Source organism: Parus major, chromosome 5 (assembly GCF_001522545.3).
Source record: "Parus major isolate Abel chromosome 5, Parus_major1.1, whole genome shotgun sequence".
Lineage (NCBI taxonomy): Eukaryota > Metazoa > Chordata > Aves > Passeriformes > Paridae > Parus > Parus major.
This window is the reverse complement of record NC_031774.1, coordinates 29236878-29260730: the sequence shown is the minus strand read 5'-3', so window position 1 is coordinate 29260730 and position 23853 is coordinate 29236878. Positions and strand designations below refer to the sequence as shown.

The 23853-nt window shown below is 42.8% G+C and overlaps 1 protein-coding gene across 6 annotated transcripts in view; it reads right to left on the bottom strand.

Annotated features, from left to right (window-relative positions):
• Positions 1 to 19733, bottom strand: part of PLEKHH1 (pleckstrin homology, MyTH4 and FERM domain containing H1) — a 54051-nt gene extending 34318 nt beyond the window's left edge. The window contains exons 1-4 of one of the 6 annotated variants that reach the window (XM_015631309.3): positions 19520 to 19733; positions 10247 to 10422; positions 4311 to 4373; positions 1097 to 1246 (exon numbers count right to left, since the gene is read on the bottom strand). In XM_015631309.3, the coding sequence (XP_015486795.1) occupies positions 1097 to 1246; positions 4311 to 4373; positions 10247 to 10422; positions 19520 to 19574 (444 nt within the window). In that variant the 5' untranslated portion in view covers positions 19575 to 19733. Of the gene's footprint in view, positions 1 to 1096; positions 1247 to 4310; positions 4374 to 7165; positions 7217 to 10246; positions 10423 to 10516; positions 10551 to 15535; positions 15625 to 15823; positions 15923 to 19519 lie in introns of those variants that run through there. The other 5 variants (XM_015631307.3, XM_015631310.3, XM_015631311.3 and 2 more) reach the window with 5 other exon arrangements.
• Between the last annotated feature and the right edge of the window lie 4120 nt (positions 19734 to 23853).

Genomic DNA, 23853 nt, shown 5'->3' with positions numbered 1-23853 from the left:
ATAGTGACATGATGACAGCATTGTCACCATGCTTAGTAAGCCATGCCTCTAAGCAGAACCAATTCACTCAGGCACAGCAGCCATAGATGCAGTTATTGTGCTGTAGGATCCAAAAGCAATTAGAGATTCTTTGTGTCCCACGCTATTGTGTGATCCAGACATGACCTCAGTGTTCTCTTAATGATGCTCTGAACTCCATGGCTCTTCCCATCCCAGTGAAAACAAATAGGGTGCTTTTCAGGGACCCTTGGTAACCTTCTATCCCTGCCACCATCTCATCCCATTCTGAAACTAGAGCAGTGACTCTGTATTTCTTGTCTGGAATTGCCAAGTTTTGGCTTTCATTTCTAGAAACTCATTTTGCCTCTTGTTGCTGGAACAAGATTTCTACTAACAGTTCTTGAAATAAGTGGCAATTAGTTCAATGTAACTCAAATGGCTGAGTAAATATTTTTTTTTTTTTGTAAAATTCTACTTCTATTTAAGCTATTTACCAAGCAACACATAAGAGTGCCTCATTCCTCATGTTATAAAAACCACAGGGCAAGGCCTTCACTAGAACTGAAATACAAGCCCTGCTGTAGATGTAGCACCTTACTTCCACCAACTGAAAAAGGAAGAGACTAAGAACTATCCATACTAAGAAACAGCTGCTCTTTTATAATGACATCTGACAAGAGATGAACTATGCTAAAGGACTACTGAAGACTGGGAAAAGACCCTTCCCAAGAAGCAGCATGAACAGGGTCAGAGATGGGTTACACAAAAATCAATCAATATACCAAAAAGCAAGAGAAACACTGTGACCAGACTGTAGCATTACAATATAGGGTCTCAGCACTAGCATAAGGAAGCCCTTTAGGCACATTGACTGATCTCCAATAATGAAGAGACGTAGGCTGTTGAAGCTGAGTGGATGTTAGACAAAACAGGAAAAAGAGGATCTTGTACTGGGCTGGGCATCATCTTACAGCTGATCTGGAGGCAACTGAGAGACCAACTTGTAATGAGACATAATCCGTATCTTTGAAATATACATTACAGAATCCCTCTAACTCATGAAACCTACAGGTCTCCCTGCTGAAAATATCCCTACCTGTTTTGCTAGCTGTGTCTCTAATTTGTTGATCAGATCCTCTTTTCCTTGCACTGTGCACATCAGCTCCTGGTACTTCTTGTGCAGGGTGCTGTCACATTCACCAGTCTTCACGCTGGCTAGTTTTATCTTCTCTTCCATGACTCTGACCTGTAATGGTAATCAGAAGGAAACTCAATAAACCCAAAAAACAGTAAAACAAACCTATGCAAATCAAGGAGCTTTTTGCGTATTGGTAAGAGAATGAAAATAATATTTTTGAATATTTTTGGGTTACTTATTTTTCAAGTCAGGAAAGGAAAAATAAAACATCAAAAACCACGACACCCTTCAGGTCACTCTTAGTTTATATCCACATTTGTGAAAGGAACGTTGTCCATTCATTTGTAATGCTCAAGCAGCAACAGATGCAAACTGAACCATGGACAGATAAACGCATCACGAATTGTGAGATATTACAATCAAATTATTAATCAAAGAGGCTCCATAGTCTCCATACACATATGGACACAGTACATTCCACCTTTCTCCTCTGCAATATCATGGCCAGTTTTTTACCTCATTCCCTACCACAAACTCCTGGCCATTGGCTTCAGATTAAGATTTCTATAAGAAAATGTACTATGGAGGTCTTTCATCCTCCTATCCCCAGCTTAAGACAGTGTTTTGGCAACTCCTGTCTTTCTGCCAAGTCTTTTCTCCAGACCTGCTAAGGAGATACAATGCTAGATATTTCAAAAGATTTGCCTGTTTTTGAGCTCCTGCCAGTGCCAAGACTTTTTCATCTCAGCAAGAGTAAGATCACTGAAGTGCTCCTTCTCCACAAAGTTTCAATCCACTAAAATCCAGTGGCTACTGAAGCATTTCAGGTTTTTAGCAATTTTTTTAAATCTCTCTGCTTTCTTCAAAACCTTTGTCTCTCAATAACGCCACTCCATTTTACCATTACCTCATTCTATTACAATGGATTATAAGACTTCATTTCTAAAGATTAATGAAATCCCTTCAATTTAACACAAGTGTAGTAATTGCAGCATTTGATGATGGGAAGAATCTCTGGTTCAAACACATCTCAAGGAAGCCAAATCTGCAACGAAACCAACTCCAAATACCAAAAATTTAGCATGAATTTAGAACCAGAAAGATAGAGCACTTCAGAGAGTCTGTGCAAGAGGGTTAGTCATGCTCTGTTGAGCAGCCTACACTTCATACTTGCAGAAGCTGTGTTTTGTCCTCCTGTCTGCCTGTATTAGGCAGAGAAGCACACTGCCTCTTCCTCATACTGAATCAGAAAGGTAAGCACCCAACATCCGAGCCAGAAAACTAAGCCTGCTGAGTCGGATGTGCTTTCATTAGAGTTTAGGGTGATTATAGTAAAAAGAAATGGCCCCTCCTTCCTGTCTGATGCCCAAATGCTGACTCTGTACTAGAGGCTCAGCGAGGGGACTGCAAACATGTGATTTCCTTAATTGAGGTTGGCAGCTACAGGGAGTCCATTGAATTAACAAATCCAACCCCACAGACTCCTGGAGAGAAAGATAACAAGGGATTTTGCACTTTATGTGGAACCCTCTCATTTGTTGGCTGCCTCTCATTCATGATGAATGTCCTCATTAGTGGAAGGGAATGGTCCTACTCTTATGCTGGCACTTCTTCAGGCTGTCAGGCAGCAATGTACCATTTCTCTAGGAACACTTACCTCTGGATGTGGATAAGGCTGCTGGAAAGGCAAACATTGAGGGTTGCTAGTCTTTAGGACCTGCCAACACATGGCTACAGAACTGCTGGTGGCAGGTGAGTGAAGGCAATCCTCATTTCTGCTACACCTTCCCAGCCAAGTTCCCCCCTTCTTGCCCATTCTTGGACCTGGATTTGACTTGTTCTCAATCTTGTCCCTTGCTGTCATTGCATCTCATCATATTCTGGGCACTCTGCTCCGATGTCTGCTAGTATGAAATCTTCACTGGCCAGTGGCAATAACTGCATTTCCTGCTGGTGCTGTCACAGCTGTCACTTTTGCCTGTATTGTGTTATCTTTGCCTGTCTTGGTTGGGGGTGTGGTCTTACTGACACCACTCTCGAGAGCAACTCTTGTTCTTCACTGGTAGTTGCTGGTCTAGCATAGAAGCCAACAGCAAGGTGTCAAGATATAGCATCTTTCCTAGAATTAAGCTGGTCAGTAAAAAATCTTGATGTCAATATCAAACTGGTGTGGAAAAGTATGTTCTGCAGACAGGATACCTTTCCAGGTACTCCAAGTTCTTGATTCCCAGGCGATATGTCTCCCAGTGCTTATAACACTGCCTATTCAGTCCCTCACTTCTGAAATAATCTTTGACAGTCATTCTTGGCTGTGTGGCTCTTATTTCTGCCCTTCAAGCCCTGATTTAGTGCTCAGTCCTACAGCTTTTGTCCAGTTGGAGGGAGCTGATTCACTTCAAGCCTTCCCTTCAGCAGTGATCTGCAGTGATCCAAGAGCTCAGACCACCTGGTCTGTCTTGGCTCTTTTGTTTCTATAACTTTCTATACTCCTTAGAGTGCAGAATGTCTGCTTCCCAAAGGTCTATTCTCTACAGCCTGTTCACATCTCTACAGCCTGTTGACAAGCTGAAGTCTGCCTCTCTCCCCTTCTCCACTATTCATGAAGCATAGAAGAACTAGTTTAGACAATACGTCTAATTTTTAGCTGATTACACTAATAGATAATTAATCTAGCTCTTACTGTTTTTCTCCATGGGTTCCTGAGTCAGAGCAGTAGTTACTAAAAAGTCCAAAACAAGTGGTAAGGGTGTGTCTGCAAAACCTTCTTTCACAGAACCTTCTCTACTTGTAGACAAGTCCTCACCAGTACTCTTGAGTATTTGTTTCCTGAGGACCTGCCCAGCAGTCTTATCTTTGCAATTTAATCCTGAAGTACAACATCCCCTTCCTTTTCCACAACCAAGCATGCCTATCATGGATGAGGGGCTAAAGGCTGTGAAGCTGACAGGAAGGTGTAAGGTACTTGTTTTCACTTAGGCATATTCAGGCACCTGTTCACAGCTAAGGCTCACAGACTGGGAAGTAGACCAGAAAATCCATTCACCACAGTAAATCAGTGTTTCCCTAGCAGGGCACAGCACTGCAGATTGCTGTCTATATGCTAGACTGGAGGGAATTTAGAGTGAGTTAACTGCTGGACTTGTACCAGAGCCAGCATCAAAGAATCTCTTACTTGTTTCTCTGCATCCTCAGCTCTTTGCTCTGCTTCTATCACTCTCTGCTCCAATTCCTGCATCTTCAGAGACAAAAAAGAAAGAAGAGAGAGAAAGAAAGAAAATAAATTAGCATCATCTGGAAATCCATGTTTTACTCAGGACTTGTGCAAGCCTACAGATCTTTGGCATATTTTGAGTTAACTGGACAGCTTTGACCAGGAAAAAAAAAGAGCCTTTGACCTTTTCTAGTCTTCTGCCTTACTTTGAATACACCGGAACCATTTTCTCATTAGTGAGCTTCATCATTCATTACATGGGTCAAAGGAACAGTGCCAAAGCCTTGACCTCATCTCTACAATTTACACACCATGGGCTGTCCCTGCAAGGAGCCTGTCTACATTCTTCCCTGACCTTATTTCAGCTAGGACTCATTTGCAATGGTAAATAAAAATGAATGTATCTTGGAAAGCTCACAGCAGATTTTCTGGGATGCCACATTTCTACATGATTTCTATGATGCCACTGAATACTCTGCTTTGGCTTCAAAAGCATCATAGACTCATAACTGACATGACCATCATAACAATGATCTTAATTTTCTTATGCTTCTTTTCATTTTAAGGAGCTTTGCAAACTGACAGTTATTGACTCAACATCTGAACATTGCTGCTGTCAAAATCAAAGGACACTGAATTGAATTTTATCCTAAGTGTTTATAAGTCACTTAATTATCATAAAATTCAGATGTACCTTGGGTTCTTCTAATAATTTACGACTAGGACCCTTTTTTTGGTGGGTGGTGGTTGGTTTGGGGGATTTTTTGGTGGTGTTTTTTAAGTGTTTGTTTTTGTTTTAAACTTTCTTTAAATAGCAACCTAGTATCTCGTTTGATGTTTGCCAAGGTCATCTTCATGGCCTGCTTTGATGTGTCTCAGATTTAAGCCTAGTAATAAATGTCAGTGACATTAAGTTTTATCCACCAAGTTGCAAAATTTGAGCTATGCCTCATGGAGTTTTCAGCACTTAGTTATGTTACGATGGAAAGAATGACACAGAAGAATCTTCAGAAGATTAAAAGAATCAGGCTTAAAGAAGAAAAATTATAAAGGGAACTGAGCTCCTTTTCTCCAATGCATTTTTGATAAAGCACTGGAGCCAAGTATTTAGTTGGTCACTAACAGGACCAAACCAATATATCTGAAAATGGGATTTATTCCTCTTAGGTTGATCACCCAGAATGGACGTGGCAACATTCTCCTGTTCCCATTTGCCATCCTTCATATGGCAGCAAGACAACTCCTCTTTCCATACAATGCTCACTGATACAAGAGCAGACTGACCTCCACCAGCAAACCTATTGAAAGGCACATACATGTAGACACCTCAGTATCATGTAACTAAAAAAGCAATGGCATAAATTAAAACCATGAAGATCAAAACCAGCTACGTTTAGCATGATACCTCTCATATTTGTGTTTTCAGTGGAACAATTAAATACAACAGTCTCTGTAACTTAACATCCAAGTCAAGGATGCTTCTTTGCCAGAGGAACAGAGAGATGCTACAGGGGACAGCAGCCATACAAAGCTGCTCTGAGCCAAGAGTCTTCTCAAAGACTGAATTCAAGGCAACCTAATAGCAGTGGTCTGTTTTACATGAGTATGTGTCCCTTCAGAACACTGGTGTACTCATTCATTTATCTATTAAGTCTCTAGACAGTCACCACCACAAGCAGGTAGCAGCAAAACATATTGGCAAAAGAGAGATGTGAAACAACTATTGGGGAGACATAATATGCTTTGTGAAACAGTGTTTAAAACAGCAGCTTCAGAATCAATGGTCTCTCCTAGTTTTCTGATAAACTGACGGGAAGTTTTTTCCTCTTTATGAGAATGAAGAGATTCAGACTTACTGAAGAGTCCTGCATTTCAAAAAAGGTTTCCTGGAGCAGTTATGGGGGTTGGTCTTGGAAAAACATGAAGTCTGCACAGTTTGAAGCTCTGTGCCAACCTGTGATAAACATTGTCTTGAGATCCTCCCAATATGGTTTGCAGTAACAGGAAAATTATTTTTTTTCTTTAAATTCACATTCACAGCACAAATGAAGTTCTGGGCCTTTTTACCAAGCTATCCTCTTAAACTAATAATTCAATCCTCCACAAGATGAGCAATCTCCATGAAAGACTTATTTTAAGAAGACAGCACTATTCTGACTGAACAGTGTCAGTTTCTCCTTGTTGTCCCAGTAGTTGATTTGCATTGCTATCGGTTATGGATTTTGATCAAGACAGAGAATCTATGTTAGGACCATTCCTGATCACAAAAAAGTTATGAAACTTGTACAAGCAGGGTGACCTGGCTAAGTTCCAGCCAAATCAATTACTTTTGTCACCCTAATTCCCTCTGTAGCCTTAAATGAACTTGTACTTTTCTTAATTTCCTGTGCTACATTGTTGGGTTGTCCTACTATGAACTGTTAAATAACTGCTGTGTTCCTCTTGTACATGAAATCACTGTTTCACTCATCCCCAGTGTCAGCACTCTCCCTGGGACACATTCAGATTTAATACATACATGCTTGTAAGGCTCCTTCAAATCCCTCAATGATTTAACAATAATGCTTGGTATTTACATGGATCCTTTTATTCAAAATGCTTTATAATTTGACAAATGCTTCTAAGCAATGTAACCCAGGTCACAAAAAAACTTAGTAACCAAGCCAAATGCATGGAACTCTTCTTTCAAACACTAGTCTAGACAGCTTGTATGGAAGAAACAGGAGTAGTTGAACAGCCATACTTCCATGAGACAAAAGAGCCTTTTTCCAAATAGTCACTGTTTATTGAAATAAGACAGAAGCAGGTTAACTTACCCAGATGGCCCTTCTAAAAACTGCAAAAGATCCTCCCATCATCCATTCACACAGGCTTTCCCTCTCCTGATGACGCAGAAGAGGATACATAAAATTGAGTGAAAAAGAAGTTCCTACACCTCTCAGCTTCATTTTTCTCCTGCCATTCTGTTCCAGAGCTCACTCCTAACCAGGTCAACTTGCTGCCAAGGCAATGGTCTGCTATGCCATTCACCAACAGATGAGTATCCCTTTTATTTGTGTGTGTACAAGAAAATCAGGGTGAAAATAATTGCCTGTTTCCAAAGCAATCCCTGCTAATACCCACAAGGTAGGATTCAGGTCTCTTGAGCCCTGTGGGGTCCAGCAGGATAGCAGAGCTTTGTCTGGGAGACCAGAGACTAAGGCTCTTCTGCCACACCAACCCCCAGCCAGGCTCTGTGCAGCTTGGGCAGCTCTGTTCAATAGCTGAGACCAGGCTATCAGTGTGGAAGTTCACACCATGTGAACTAGGGCATTGGCAGTTAAACCACAGGGTTTTAAATTCCTCATGTTCTGAACAGCGATCTAGATTATTCAATCTAAGCGGATTTTAAAAATCTCAAGTATTTAAACTGTTAGAGCACATTGTACTACCAATGCCAGGCATGAGTGATTGGGTTTTTTGCAAGTTAAAATAGTAAAATCTGTCTTGAAATCATAAAATTAGTTATAAAGAATCATTTAAGATGTGGGGGACCAGGTTTTCAAGCCCCTTAATCAGTCACCTCCATACCTAAGACAAGCTAGCTAGTGAGCAAGTATCACATCCCTATTAATATTGTTCTTCACTTTCAACATCTAAAAGCACTTACAAAAGGAATAATTTTCCTGTTACTGCAAACCATATTGGGAGGATCTCAAGACAATGTTTACCACAGGTTGGCACAGAGCTTCAAACTGTGCAGACTTCACATTTTTCCAAGATCATCCCCATAATTGCCCCAAGAAACCTTTCTTGAAATGGACTCTCCAGTAAGTCTGAATCTCTTCATTCTCATAAAGAGGAAAGTAACTTAAAAATCACTGTTGCTATAAAATCTATGACAAAAGAATCCCTGAAGAAATCACTAGACATAAACCAAGCACCTCCTTCAGTTCTGCATCACTTCCCACCTGAAGGTGAGAAGGATGCAGTGCAGACTGAAGCCCCTCTTGCTGTGACTGCTGGGGTGTCCTGCGGTACCAAAGGAGAAGGGAAGGGGTGAGTCTCTGAGCAAGTCATTACAGACCAGCTGGGAACCTGAGGCTCAGGACACTTCCCAAGAGGAGTGTTCAGCATAAGCACTGTGTGTCTGAGTCCACCTGCAGCAGGAGAGCCTGCCCCACAGTCCCTGCTTGGGGCTCTCCCCTTCCCACATGACATTTGGAGCTGGGAATTGCAAGCTTGTTAGCTCTTTGACCCTTCAAGTAAAGCTACAACAGCACTGTGCAAGTAGTTACAGAATAACCTGATCACTGAACCAAGCTACTCCTTAATCTTAACAAAGGGAACATCGCCTTGGCTAAAAAGCTGGACAAATGGTAACCAGGCCCCCGAAGCAGATGAAAATTTAATTCTCTGCCATGACCCACAAACTTCCCTAAAGAGATAGTCAAAATGTATCTGGCAAGCCTATTCTCAAATAAGGAAGTCTGGTAGGTGGGCTTGTCTCGTGTGCAGGTAGTCAGGAAGTTTCGCAAAGTAGAAATTAATAAAGACAAGGACACAGATCTGTCTCATAACGCAGCAAACTCAGGAGTCTTGCATATGAGTACTGTCTTTACCAGACCTGTTCTACATCTATACATGATTTTTTTAGTGTGCTTTTATCTAAATGGACTTTACAACCACTTTCCATGTTTTTCAGGTAAGTAATCACTAAGATTCATCTCAGAAGCTAATTTAAAAATCTAATTTGAAGAGATGAAGTTGCTTAGAATTGCACAATTCCTTAACATACGAAGGGTGGAAAAAAATATCTCATGCAGTATATATGGCAATAGTGAAAATATAATCACAGTGAGAGAAGGGATGAAAGTTACTCAAATAGCTGTCATCTGGATGTTTTTACATCCAAAAACCAACAAACAAGAATAAACAACACACAGAAGTTATCAAATAGAAAATGGAGCAAAAGTGAGTTTAGAACATATCTGTCATCAGGTATTGTAAACTGCCATCAGCTGTACAGATTTCAACTTCATTAGTAAAGCTGTTTTCACTTTCCTATAGTAGTTGTGTATCTGAGCAATCTTGGACTGAACTGTGATGATAATAATAATGTAAGCCACATTTTGAAAAAAAAGGAGCCCCACAGCAACCTACAAATTTGGACTATACAAATTTAGTAAAAAAACTTTAATTCTAATTGAAAAACAACACCATTTAAGGTTAAGTAAAACCACAAAACATTCACACCACGACAAAAACAAGCAAAAGAACCAAAACTGCAATAAAATCCTCAGATCTTTACCAGTTTTCTCCTCTAGCTTGCAAAAAAACTCAACCGAGGCCACTTGAAAGGGATTAGTAGGTGTCTGTAAAACCACAGATGCCACATAAGTTTCTAACATCCAGATCTCAAAATATCTGGCCTTGCTCCTCAGTATCACCAGAATGTTTTGACTGGATATGAAGTGTTATTCTAACACTATGGCAATACACGTATCCCTGTCTGGGCTCTTAATATTATAGCATAATTTGCACTCCTCCAAGCTTTTCTGTTGCCAGCCAAGTCCTGATCCTGCTGTTCTTATCCAGAACATCCACCTTTGCTCTGCAGCTGTCTCAGTCACTTTAGATATCCAGAATCTTACTGGTGCAGGGTTTTCCACCAGAGTCCAAATACTTGGTGATTTTGCAGCAAACAAGGCTAATTCTTATTATGCCACTTTACACCACCATGACAGGCACATCTCTGCATCTCAACTGACCAGCAGAGAGCAAAGATGTACTGTAATCAAGGAAGAAATCTTCACTGCAAATAACAGATATATTGGAGAGCTCAGCAGAGAGAGCTTTACAGATTTTTTGCTTTTGTGTCATAACTCATTGCAAAGTAGAAGTCACCTCTGCCTCACCTTCTCAGCTAACAGCTCTCGGATCTTGCTTGCCTGCAAGCGGAATTTGAAGAGCTGGGACTCCAACACAAGGCATCGCTTTTGCCAGTCCATACAGCTGCCATTCTCCACTGTGAGTTCTGCCATTGTGAAGTTAATCATCCATTTAGGATATCGTCTGAGGTGCTCTAAAAATCCTACAGAATGAAAGTGGGGAAAAAAAAGTATGTATTTTAGAAGGACAAACTAATCACCTCTGTGCCTAGTTTTCCTTGGTCCCTCTTACGGAACTGGTAATGAAGGCTATTTCTTCTCCAAACAGAAGATGAAGTGGTGGTACCACTGAGTCACTGATATTGCCTCTGCCAGAGGTCACTCTTAATGGATAAACATTTACCTTCAGAATGAGTAAATAATTTACTAATGCATTATACTGTATATTCCAGAAACAACCTTACTGCTACCCTTACAGTCTTACTCAGTCTCTACCCAGAGATTAGGAGAATTCTATATTCCTGCCTCCTTTGCACCAGTATGGCTGTAAACTTTCTAAGACACTAAACCTCCTGCCTCAGGTATCACACACACATTTTCAGCTTGGGTCACCAGTGCCTTATCTCATAAAGACTGTGTTAAGATGATGTGATGTATTAAGCTACTGCTCCCAATCCCTAACTACTTGACACAGTCAGTTTACAATAGGAGTGGAAGTGCCCCAATATCTAAACACTTGCTCTGTTAAAACAAAGAGAATCCATACAGGAATAAGTTAGGGCTAAAGACAAAACATGCTGCTCTACTGAAGTCCTTGTAGACATCAAGAAATATATACAAACCCAGAAACTGGAGAAAGCTGTAGTTTTTGAAGATCTTTTATTTTCCTACTCAGTGATTGTTTAGACATGTCAGATACTTAGTGCTTATAGCAAAAGACACAAAAAATCTAGGTAATAGATGTTCTTAACCAAATTCAGGTATTTGTGAACAAAAAGGTCAACTCAGTGTGTACAGTCCAGCAGCCAGCTGTACACAAAACAATAACAAATGTTTACAAAGCTAGAACAGCCATTAACTCAGCTTCATCAGAACAATTAAATCCTTACTTGTTAAAGGAACTTCTTACCAGCTTACAGGCAAACTCACACGTCCCAACCAGTGACAGGCCAAGGAACAGTCCAGGATTTGTGAGTGTCCTGGACATCACCCCAGGACAGTGAGAAAGTAACAAAGTCACTCAGCCTCATTGCCCTTACCTCTGCCTTTCTCTGCAGAGAGGAAAAGTTTAAGATGTCCTTCCAGTTGTACCCATTTGTCAGGATATCTGGTTCATGTTTTGCAAGTAAAACTTGAGATTCAAATTACTGTGAGTGTACATAATAATGTGAGTACACATAGCACGACAAGCCACTCTATCACATCAGCTTTATGTCTGATGCTCCTAGGTAAGGAAGACACATTTTATATCCTTTGGTTATAAACATTACCTGTGAGTTATTTTATGTTCAGGTTGCTTTGTTCAGTAATAGAAACTTGCCCAGATAGCAAGTTGCCTATTTTTCCAATGACTTGTAAAATACTATTCCAGAAGGTAGGTTTAAATAAAACAAGACAAAGGTACACTCACGTGTAGTATTGCAGCACTGAAAACACTCCACAGTAATAAAGACCACTTTCCTACAAGCATTACATTAATAGAGGCCATCCTTTTTCACAGCCCACAAAGCACATTGCTCTTATCTCCAGCCTTAACTCCTTGCCAGGCATTTAACCAGGTTACCTTTGGTACACTTTTCAACACTGCAGTGTTTCCCTGGAAGGTAGTGCTATCAGTCCTTCCCAAGCCAAAAGAGCGCACTAAGTCATGGAAGGATCCTACAACACTCTTTAAGTTTGTTTACAGCTAACTCTTGTTTTGGACATAAATAAAAATTCAGTTCTCAAATGAAATTCTGTTCTCTTTCATATAGGTGTAAGGAGCTTTTAGTCTTTGTTCATGAAGTTTAAATCCAAAAAGGACATACAAATGAATGGGATAGACTCTAATGACATAAAGTGAAATGAAACTGATGCACCAAACAACTTATGCCAAAGCAGAAGTAATTTTCCCACAGACCACAACCTCTGGTTGAACTAAAATACCCTTGTTCAGAATAGGGGGTCTAGGATGGAATAGGTGTCCTGAATCATTACATTTTATTCTTTATCACTATAGACAACTGCATTTTATAATCCCTTTCATAAATGAACACTACCCTTCCCTAGAACTATGCTAGCAGCTCTCCCACTATTCCTGCTATTCTAGAACCTCACATCTCTAATGAGCTGCCTTCCAAATACCAACATAAACATAATCATAACCAGCTTGTATCTGTTAATTCTTGCAGATTATTGCCCTTCTATTTAGCTAGTGTTTTTTTTCCTCCCTCATATTTACCCCTTGATATACTTATAGATATCAAAAGCTTCTCCTTAAGGATGTCAATTTGCAAGGCTAGAGAAAAGGAGCTCCTTCAGTCTCTTAAGAAAAGCTCCCCACTCTCCTTCTGCACCTGTTCCAGCTTCAGGGCACATCATATAAAAGAGCTGGTTCTTTTCTCACTCCCCTTCATAGCCATGGGTGACCACAACTGCAACTGAAAAGCAGCATGCACCCACAATAAAGCCTTGTGTAAAGGCATTTAGCACCTTCCCCTCCCTTAGGGAATGCCTCATCTGATTGCATTTGCCTTTTTTACAACCATATTGCACTGGTGGTTGACATTCACAGACAAACTGACACAACTGGAACAGAGGAATCTCAGCTGACCTATCCTTTGTAAATAGCAGATGTGGGAGAGCAGGAAGGTAATTATGAATGGTCTGGATTAACAGATTGATAAAGCTCAGGTCTGTGTCAGATCTCCAAATTCTCTCTACTACGGGCCACTGTGGTACCACACAGTAAGACAAGAGGCAACAGGCAGAAACTGATGCACAGAACTTTCATTTGAACATTAGGAAGAACTTTTATATCATGCAGATGACTGAGCACTGGAACAAATTGCCCAGAGAGGTTGTGGAGTCTCCTCACTGGAGATATTCAAGAACCATCTGGATCCAGTCCTGTGCCATGTGCTTTTGGATGGCCCTGTTTGAATACAGATGATGGACCAGATGACTTACTGTGGTCCCTTCCAACCTGAATCATTATGTAAATACAAAATTTAACATGCCCATGGTTACCCTGTGATTGATCAGTACAACTATATGTTATATTTTTAATTATAGGCAGTTATTTTTTATAGAACACTTATATTTAAAAGGCACAGTTTGTTTTTGGGTATCTGGAAGAAGTCTTACTATTTATGCAATTGAATCTTTTCCTCCTCTACTAATTTTAAAGAGTGCTCTTCCAGGTTTTGTGCCCACTTTATCACTACTTCTAATGTGCGACTTTGTTTTGTGTCATTAGATTAATCCCCTGTGTCAGTAGTCATTCTACCAGTAAAATACCTACCATCTAACCGCCCCCTCTTCAGCACTGTGTTGTCACATCCTCTTTTGTCATTTGTCTATCTTACCATTCTTCTATTAATCCCCATCTCCTCCACTTAAGCTAATAACTTTCCCACGTGTCATCATACCAAATGAGTTCTGAAGGCTAGAGATTAGAATTATAGCTTTTCCTCCTAGAAAAATCCTTAATTTTTTTCGCAGAAAAGATATTGTATCACATCTAATATTTACCTCTAGAGTACAATTTTATCTAGAAAATTTATTCTGCATTTTCATTAAAATTCATTGTTCCTTCTCCCCTGCTCTTCTGAATGTATGCAGTTCATCTGTACTCTGTGAATTACAATATCAACTTCATTTTGACAGACTGACTTAAAATCACTTCCATTGGATCTGCCATTTCAGATGTCCTTTTTTTTTGTAAGTCTTAACCATCTTTTTTCAGCACATTATTTGGTTTCTCTTCCTCTCCCAGACGCTGGTCCTTTTTGTATCAGATAAAGAATTTATATGGATACATTTATATAAAACTGTCTCTTTTTTCCCTTACACATATGAGGAAGGTGGGAGCCGGATATTTTCAGAGGCAGTACTCTTATTTTAGGGACTTAGGAGACAGCCACTTTATTCAAACAAGCTGAGATTTTCAAAACTTCATTCTTAAATGCATACAGACACTTCTCAAAGAGCAGCTTGATTTTCAGTGTTAAGTATCCAACAACTGTCAGTGACAATAATGGCAGATAAAAAGTCCTTAAAACTCGGTGGGGGGAAATGCAGTCAAATTAGAATGCAGTCAAATGCTAAATGCAGTCAAAATTAGAAGTCTCATGCATATATCTGTAAGTTTTGACTAATGTCAGTGGCAGTTCTGACCCTAAATGCCATATCCAAGATAAATATGATCATATTTACTTGGAATGTCCATATCTAGTTGTAATTCTGATGAAGCTAAAATTTAAATCATATGTCGTGTTTGGGGGTTTTTCTTTGTGTTTTTAGACTACAATGTTGTAGATGTAGTTGGAGAGCTAGAAATCAAAACACTTGGGAGAGTTTGTACACTTCCACCTGAAAAGCTGAAACAATCAATCAATCAATGTGAAGACTTTCAGGTGCAGTAAAATGCAAGTAAAGTGTTTGCAGCATTGTTCATGCAGTGCAAATAATAAAGACAAGTGAAGCACTATTTCCATATGAGAGCGTGTGCTCAGCTCAGCAACAGATTTACACAGACTGTTGTAGGGGATTCATAGCACAGAGGGACTGCAGTTCTTAGCACCTGCCCGTGAAAAGCACCAGACCCCTGTCTGAAAACCGGAGCTGAATACTGGTCTAGTGATAAATGTAATATATGAAAGGGAAGAGATTTCTTCCCGTGTCACTGAATCGGCATCAAGGGGGTCAGCAGTACAGGCGGTGGGCAAACTCAGCGGGGAAATCCTGTACTATTAATTAACACCCTGTTCCCAGCCACCTCACTTTCCACTTCATACTCGTCTCACCCCTCAGCTTCTTAGCACTGAGGCCATTGGAATTGTTCAGCCACGCAGTCATTTCCCGCTCAGGAGTGCGGCCTGAGATGTGCAGAGCATGGGCGGGGATGGGCGGGGAGGGAGAAAATAACACAAAAAGTTATAGAAAGGGCAAGAAAAAGGGCTTGTGGAGGGCCTGGAGTGGGAGGGAGAGGGGAACAATTTCCCCTCTACATCCGCGCAGGTGGCTTAGCTAGTAAAAGCGCCTGGAGGCAGGAAGAAGGGCTCCCAGTTGTGCTATTCTACCTGCAGAGGTCTTGCCCCGCACACCGAGGCTTACCAGGAAGGCAGAAGAGACCGCAGAGCTTACACACATTTACTTCTTGGGCTGCATCTTCCCCTTCGTGCGGCCGTTCCTCCCCCAACCCACTTCTTCCCTGCCTCTTCAGGGCCAAAGTCCCAGACCCGAAAGCAAACCTCAGTTAACAGAGACGACACATCATCCCCGGAATGCTCCCGCCAGTCCCCTTACGTTCACCTTCGAAGAAAGACAAGGCGGGGGAGAAAGGCTGTGCCAGCCAGCCCCGCGCAGAGCAGCCCTTCAGAGCCCCCGGCCGCCCCCTCTCACCTTGGCCGGCGCGGGGGTCTGTGCCCGGCGGGGCAGGACGGGCGCAGCCGGCGGCGTCCCGGGACTCCTGGCCCGCGGCGCGGCGGAGCCGGCCCTGGCCGCGGGCGGCTGCGCGGTGCCGGGCGGCAGGCAGGTGCCCGGCAGGGCTCCTGTCCCATTCAGCACTTTACCATTCCCTCCCCGGTTTCCTTCGGGCGGGAGAGCCCGGCTCAAATATCAGAGCCGGCCCTCCCGAGGAGCGCAGGAACTGACATCAGCCGCCCCGGGCTTTTAACCCCTTCCCGGGCTCGGCGGCCAGGCAGGTGGGGCGGGCAGCACAGGCTGCCGGGGCGGCCCGGGGCACAAGTGCGGCAGCCGCGCTCTGCCCCGGGCGGGAACATCCCCCTCTCCGCCCACCTCGCTCCCTCAGGGTCTGCCGAGTTTCCGGAGATCTCGCTTGCAGTCATCTGTCAGCCCTCAGAGCTGATGGTACCTGAACCGTCCCCAGACCACCAGGGCAGCGGCGTTTTCCGTGGAGCAGCCGGGCAAGGAGCTGATACCCACAAAAGCATGCTGCAGGCCTGAGGGACTGGCGGTTCGTCTGAAGCTCCAGATGGAGCACCCTTCCGTCCTAGTTGTAGGCAGCCCCAGGGTATGAGGTTGGTACCACGACAGAGCTGAAAACCAAACTAGTGTAATGGTCTCCTGACCAGAGGACACCAACCTGCACCATGTACTTCGGCCATTTCTCACATAAAATGGCTCAAACAAACAGGTCTGGGACCTCAAGCATTTCTAATGATAGATGCTGAAAACTCAGCTTTTGAGCTTGCTAACATAGTTTTCTAACGACTTTCCCAGGACAGGAACTGTAAACATAGATATGTGTACATTCTTTCTGTTACACGTCTTGTGATGGGCATCTCCCATGGCCAGTGCACTGAGAAAGTGTTATCCTGACCATCCAATGCCTGGCCATGGTCAGAAACCTATAAATCCTGAGAAGAAAAATAAACTTTCTCTTCTTTTCACCACACCTCAACCTGTGTCCGTGTGATCTATTCATCTTCAGTGGCGACAAGATGCCAACATACAAAATACGTTACTCAGGCATCAGGCCATCACTTACTGAGCTACTCTACATGCAGCAATGCAAGGTGACATGTAAGAGTACATTGCCTGTGTTATACCGAGAACTGCTGATATCTCATTCCATCGGGAGGCTGGGCACTGACGTTGAGTGCGTGCATACAACATGTGCTGCTGGCTCTCTGCCTTGGCCACCCCCTAACACCCCATGCAGGACAAGGCCATGCTCTCTCCCTTTGTGTTGAGCAGAGTAGAGCATGTAAATTCAAGTAAAAGGGGCTGGAAACAGATGGGGGTAGCAGGATGAAATGCTTCCAGAGAGGCGGACCTCGGACCAGTGTGTTTCAAAGCAAAAGGTCATTTGTTCTGGTTCAGGTTTAGCAACTACTTGTTACTTATTCCATTATCAGGCACATTACTTCCATGAGAGATACTTTTTAAATGTCTGTATGAGGCTTCCTCAGTGGAGATAAGTCATTCTGACCTGGATCTTTCTGGTCATTTTCCACAGACCTTTTACATGGGGTGCTTCATTGCCATGAAAGTTGGTCTCGAGAAAGTGAGTCTGGCTTGTTGGGAAAGGGCTGCACCAGAATGAGGATATCTTGAGTGGTTATGAGAGATCCATGAATGCTCTGAAACTGTACTTTGGCACCTGTTAAGACTACTCACGCAAAACAGGGCAGTCTGAAATAAACAAGCTTCAACAGTCTATGAAGGAAGCACGCAGAAGAACTGAATAAAATTATCTCCTAGGACGATAAGCAACACTATTCACTAGACATGATTAGACAAGATCTTAAGGGTTGTTATCTGGCTCACAGATACTGCCTGGTTCAAGATCTGCTGTTTATTAAACTTCCATTGTAAACTTTTTCCTCACATTGATAGTGTGCTTTCACTGATGTCTCGGCGGAGAAACATTGGGTACCAAACCACTTACTATGCAAAAATGAAAAGACTGATGTAATTAAATGGCTAAAATATAAAAATATAACTAAAAGCATAAGGTCAAGATTTGGATACTGGAGTGAATAAAGTCAGACTCTGAAATCTACACTTCATTATTCAAATAAGTAGTCAGATTTCCAAAGACTCTGAGGACTCTGCAGCTCCCTAAAGATGGTTTCGCTTTAGATTTCTCATCTGTTTCCAGTTCCATGGGAACTGTGTTGAATGAAACTGCCTGTTCCTAGCTAAGAGACAAAGCATGCATTACAGAGCTGGTTCAGGCAGAGAGCAGGATAGCACTACACAGGGATGGCTGGAAAGCCAAGTGGAGATAGGCAAAGAACTTAAAAGAAACAGGTATCTGGTAAGGAGCTCTCCCATTTGGACAACTGAGCAGGGACAGGCAGGAATACAGGCAGAGATCAAGCTGGCTGTTGGGACAGTATGAAACAGAGAGATTTTTCCAGCAATCCCCAGTAGAAAGGACTCCAGTTGCCTACAGTCAACATGTTGCGTATGAGTCTGTATTAATCATTATGCCCAGTGATCAAGGAATTGTAATAAATAACCAGAAACAGCACCATTTGTGCCTCTCTATAGGTATTTCAGAGGGCAAAATATAGCTTCATGCTTTACAGAGTCCACTCCTCAACTGAGGCTGGCCAAAGTGAAAAAAGGAGCTATTTTCTTCATGCTCTCATCCTATTCTTTCTCCTTTCAACCACAGCATGCAAGCACAATATTTCTTAAACTGAATTTTATAAGGTATTTTTATTTTTCCCTTAAAAGCACTGGTCAAGTTCTCTCCTTTGCAGAAGCTAAGCCAACCAGATCATATCACTTACTGAAATGTCAATATCTGGCCTTGTGTTTTTCCCAGGCAATGGAGCTTGACTGCCAGGACATTCCTCAGCCACTGAACTCTGTATAAATACCTCCCTAAGAATTGCCTATGCACACCTTGCTTTAACTCCTAGAAGCCCAGAACCATATCAGCACTCACATAACAATGTTCTGCCATGTATTTAATGCAATAATTCTTCAAAGCTGTGCCTCCTTATGTCTTCTGTTGCATCTGCTAAAGTATTTAACAAAATTATTATTAAAGTAAATAAACAATGGTTTCCATTAAGTGATGCAAATAGAAAAATAGTTTGACTGCAGAAGGAGAAAGTAGTATCTCATTGTTCCCAAATTGTTTCCCTTGGCAGTTGTTTTTAATATGGCTTCTCAAGCACTGTTTGTCAGGTCTTTCCAATCTGCAGACAAATCATTTAGCAAAAAGTAAAGTTTACTATAAACAGCAAATATCTTATTGACAAAACAAAGTCTCTGGCTGATCCAAGAGAACTAGCTTGGCACTGTTAGACTATCCTTATCACAACACAAGCACAGGCTGCTTTGTTCAGAGCACCATATCCAAGATACCTAAACAGAAGGACAAAGAGATAAATGGGAGTGAGGGGTCAGAGGATGAGAGCAGAATGAACTCTTTTTCTTAGTAATCAAAGTTGTCATAGTTCTGCAGGTGGGAGAGAGCATTGTGTTCCAGACACAGTGCTGCTGAAAACTTACCAAAGGGGCAAGGATACCAGCCAGACCAAAAGTTCATGTGTCAAAGCCCCACTGAAGGCTCAATCCTGTGTGGGAAAAACTTGCACAAAAACAAAACAGTACCTTGAAACACCTGTTTGAGGTACTTGTCGCTCTCCACAAGCAGCTTAGGCTTCATATTGTAGTTCTCTAAATTCCACCTGTGTTACAGGCTTAAAAATGTTGAAAACAGCCTTTGTGCCTTGTTCCCTTACTTTCTCCTGGGTTTGCAGTGTGCTGACAGACACAACACAGAGTTGCGATCCCCTGCCTTTCTTCTCTTCTAATCAGCAATGACAAGTTCATGCAGCATTAAAATAAGAGACTGGCAGCTGTGGATCACCTTGCTGCATAAACCAGTTGCTCGTGGGAGGACCCAGTGGGAGGGCCAGGAAACCATTGCCCTCCAGTACTTTGTCAGCTGGTTTTGATTGTGTTATGGTCATCTCGTCACAATTCACACACAGACACCCATGTGTGACTATTCAAGCCAGAGCTTGAGCAAGAACATATGTTTTATATATACAGTCTTCACTGGCACAGAGCAAAACAATGGAGAATTCTCATTTTCCTTAGGGAGTCATCCCAGGGGCAACTCGAGTGTTATTCTCGGTATTAATAGTTCTTGCCTTGTTTCATCTCTGGTTTTCTCCAGTTTCAGCTTCTAAGTACCAGATTTCACTATGTCTTTTCCAATAGATTAAAAAGTCATCAACTATCACTAAGGTAGCCGGTGAAAAAAAACTTTCTCCTCTATAAAAATAACACAGTTGTAACATCTCTCACAGTAATTAATATTTTCTAATGCTTGTCTTCCCATAGGTTTATCTAGATCATAGATTAGTACAACTGGATCTTTAAAAGCCAGTTTGGGATTGTTATCAGCATGCTTGTGTGTGCCTGTTCAACTCCCATTTCAGAGCAGGAAAGAAAGGAGGATGGCATGTGGGAGTCTTCAAGCTGTGGAGAAGGAACACAGTCCTTACAAGTGTATTTGTTTTGTGCGGTCTTTTTGTGTCTGGCATTGGCTGGTATGCAGCCCCAAAGGTTCCCACATACCACAGCATACTTCAAATCTATTTCTGAGTCCACAGGTTACAGCTGTAACTGCTGTGCAAGTGGTGCTGCACATGACAAATGTCACAGGTAAACTGTGTCAATCCAGATGCTGTAAGTTCACAGACAGAGCTGGCTCAACAGCACTCAAAAAACCAGATTTTATTGCCCTTATGATGAGAGGCCTGTCTGCTCCTGCCAAGGAGAAGGAGGTATAGAAAGAGGGTGGTGGAGCTGTGACAAGGTGCTGGAAGGAATCAGGAAGAGCCCAGGAGAGTTGGATGTGTGCTGCTCTGGCAGCCCCAGTGCTGTGAGAGAGGGCCACATCTGCTGCTGCAGGAGACAGTCCATGCCCCTCAGACCTTCCTTGAATGGCAGAAACAGGTTTTTCCTCCCAGGGGTAGGGAAGCTCAGGCAAAGTTGGCAACAGCTCATGGTAAATTTTGCTTCCCAAGGTGCCTCGTGAAATGCCAGGAAAATACCTATTTACAGAGCTGTCTCTGGAAGCACAATGAAAAAGCTGCACCAGAGAAAGAGATCTAAACAACATGGGGAACAGGGAACCAATTGATTTAGAGATTACTGGTTTGAATTCAAGCCAAGTAAAAGAAATAACCACTGGTCAGCTACCCTCTGACAAGCAGCAGCAGCAATGGCAGCTGTATGGACAAACTGGTCATCTCAGCCCCATTCTTAAGCATCATCTGTTTGAGTGGCATGTTTATTAGAGGTGAGTGCTGAGGAGGCAATAGTGTGTGCTGCAGGTAGCCAGAGGAGCTCCATGGAACACAGACCCCTTTACTGCTATTCATTACAGTTTTGTACCCATCCATTACTGAAAATAGCTTCTCAGCATAAAAACTCAGACTACAAGAGATCATGGGCAGAGAACCCATGTCTGATCCTCGCTAGACTTGTGGAAAGAGTTACTGGATTAGAGAAATTTGGATAGACTAGGAGAGGGTGTTGTCCTTGTCCATAGCAAAGCTGGGGGAAAATACTATTTCCAGACTTATTACATCAATACTCCTAGCAAAGACCAACGTAGGTCCCAGCTTGCCCTCTGTTTGGGTGCTGATCTAAGAACTTTGGAATGGGCACCTGGGGCAGCTCTGTGGTCAGAGGCAGGGGAAGCTGCATGAGACAGCCTCCAATGGAGAATCTCTGCCCTTCTGCAACCAGTAGGGTGGCCTGTACTGGTTGGCAGTGGGGAAGAGAAGACACTAGTAAGAGAGAGGACTAGTCTGTGGGAAGGGTTTTGGCTGCCTTCCCAGTATTGCACTGAAGTTATGCCTACAGCTGCCAGATGTCAAGATGGGGTGTGGAGAAGAACATGGTTCCCTGCCATAGGACTCCTACTTGCAGGACTTTCATTGCTGAAACCAGTGTGCCGGCTGACCTCCATGAGAGTGCAGGAGGGGTTAGCTGGAGAGGTTTCTGGCCCTGTTCCTGGTCTCACACCAGACCCAGGAACATAGCTCCCAGACGTTTGTGATCTTTGCTCTGGGATCTTTCAGACTTGTCAAGGCATTGTGTAAAGGGAGGAATTATTTCACTTTCCACATGGAGGGTGGAAATGTCGAGAGCTCCTGCAGAGATCCTTCTGCTTCTCTCTGGAGGCGTCATCCCTAGGTAAGCAGCGTTGGAGAGAGCTCCATCTCTACACAGAGGAGATCCCCAGACAATGCACTCTCAGAGGAGTGGTTGCTGAGCTTCCCTGGTATGACTGTTTCTGGCAGTTTCCATGGTGATCCACAAAACCAGCACAAATCTCTTTGGGAAGGCAAATAATAGAATACGATAGTGCATGTGCCTGGGGAGGGGGTAACAACCCCACTTCTATGCTCTCGACTGAGTTCTAGAGTCAGTCCTGGGGCTTGCCCCACTCCCTTCCTGAGCTGGTAATGAAAGCATTTCTGTACCCGTCCCCTCAAAAGGGCTCAAAGCAGTAGCTCCCACTTGTAGGTGCTACAAGCTGCCATAAGTAGGTTCAAATGGTATTGCAAATTGGTTTTTGTGGACAACACTGGCAGATGATGTCAGCAGGGAGCCCAAGCAAGCAGTGTCCGATAGTATTTTGACTGCTTGGGATTAGAGGGAAGCGCTGATGAGCTCAGGAAGTATTACAACATAGTCCAGCATGCAAGCATATACACAGGTATGACATACCTGTATATTTAAGGAGAAAACCTGCACCGCAAAGAACATGGACAAAATCACTTTTATCCTTGGTCATAGATGAAAACTATTCATGGGCAAGGAACAAATTCAATCTTATCACCACAGTACCATGCCACCAAGACTTCAACCTCTGCTCTCAAGATCTGATCCTGCCCTCTTCTTCATTACAGAAGCAGTGTTACTGAGCACACTCTTCCCCATGAGGTTTGGAGGTGCCTGCCTGATACCCACCAACCCCTTTGCATGCAACAACAATTGCCAAACAGCACAGCTGCCAGGATGAAAGGACATGGAGGGAATGGGTTGAGGGTAGCTTTCTGATCTGCATCATTTTTGTGATTCAGTTTAGGATTCCAGAAAATTCTGGAGGGGAGGGGTAAAAATTATAAAGGATAATATGGCTTTCAAACATAGCCAACATGCATCTTAAAAAGGAAAGCTAATCTTGTGTGCCTCCACCTCTGGGCAAAATGTTCTTGGCTTGGTTTCAAAGGTGCTGGGAAATTCAAGGGTTGGGTTTCTCTGAAAACCAGCCCCAGGGTACCTGCAACAGGGTGACCTGGAAAAGGTGCCAATTTTGAAAATCTTATATTAATTTTTTTTTTTTTTTAGTTTTGTAATTTCCTATCAATGAGGTCTCCCTGGGAGGCTCAGAGATTGATCTAGAACTTGTCTTTCACTCTGTGCACTGCCTGAAGCAGGAATCCTTTTAAGAGAAATGGCACCTTAGCTGCACATTTAGATGGCACTTGGCTTTCGTTGCTCTGACTGCTGCAATGTAAGAGACCCCCACCCATTTCCTCACACTGTTCTCCCTTGCCCGGAGTCCTGTGGGTCCACAGGAGAGCTTCTGAAGCCAAGATCACTGCTCAGCATCTCCCTCTGTCTGTGATAGCCTCCCCTGCTCTGAGGCAGTCCTGTAACCTCAGTCTCGGTGCGTTCTGTGTCTCCTTGCTCCCTCAGAAGCCCATGCCAGGGTGCAGCACTAGACAGATGCCCAATTAAAACAGCTCCATCAGCTACAACACAAAACTGAGTTAGGACCTTCTGCAAAGGATGTCATGAGTAATTTTTACTTATTTGTTTAATTAGTGTTAATTGCACACAGTAGGAGGTCAGAACTCTGCCTGCAAATGCTCAGTTGGCTGTGAAGTGTGAGTTCTCCAGCCATTCTAGAAACT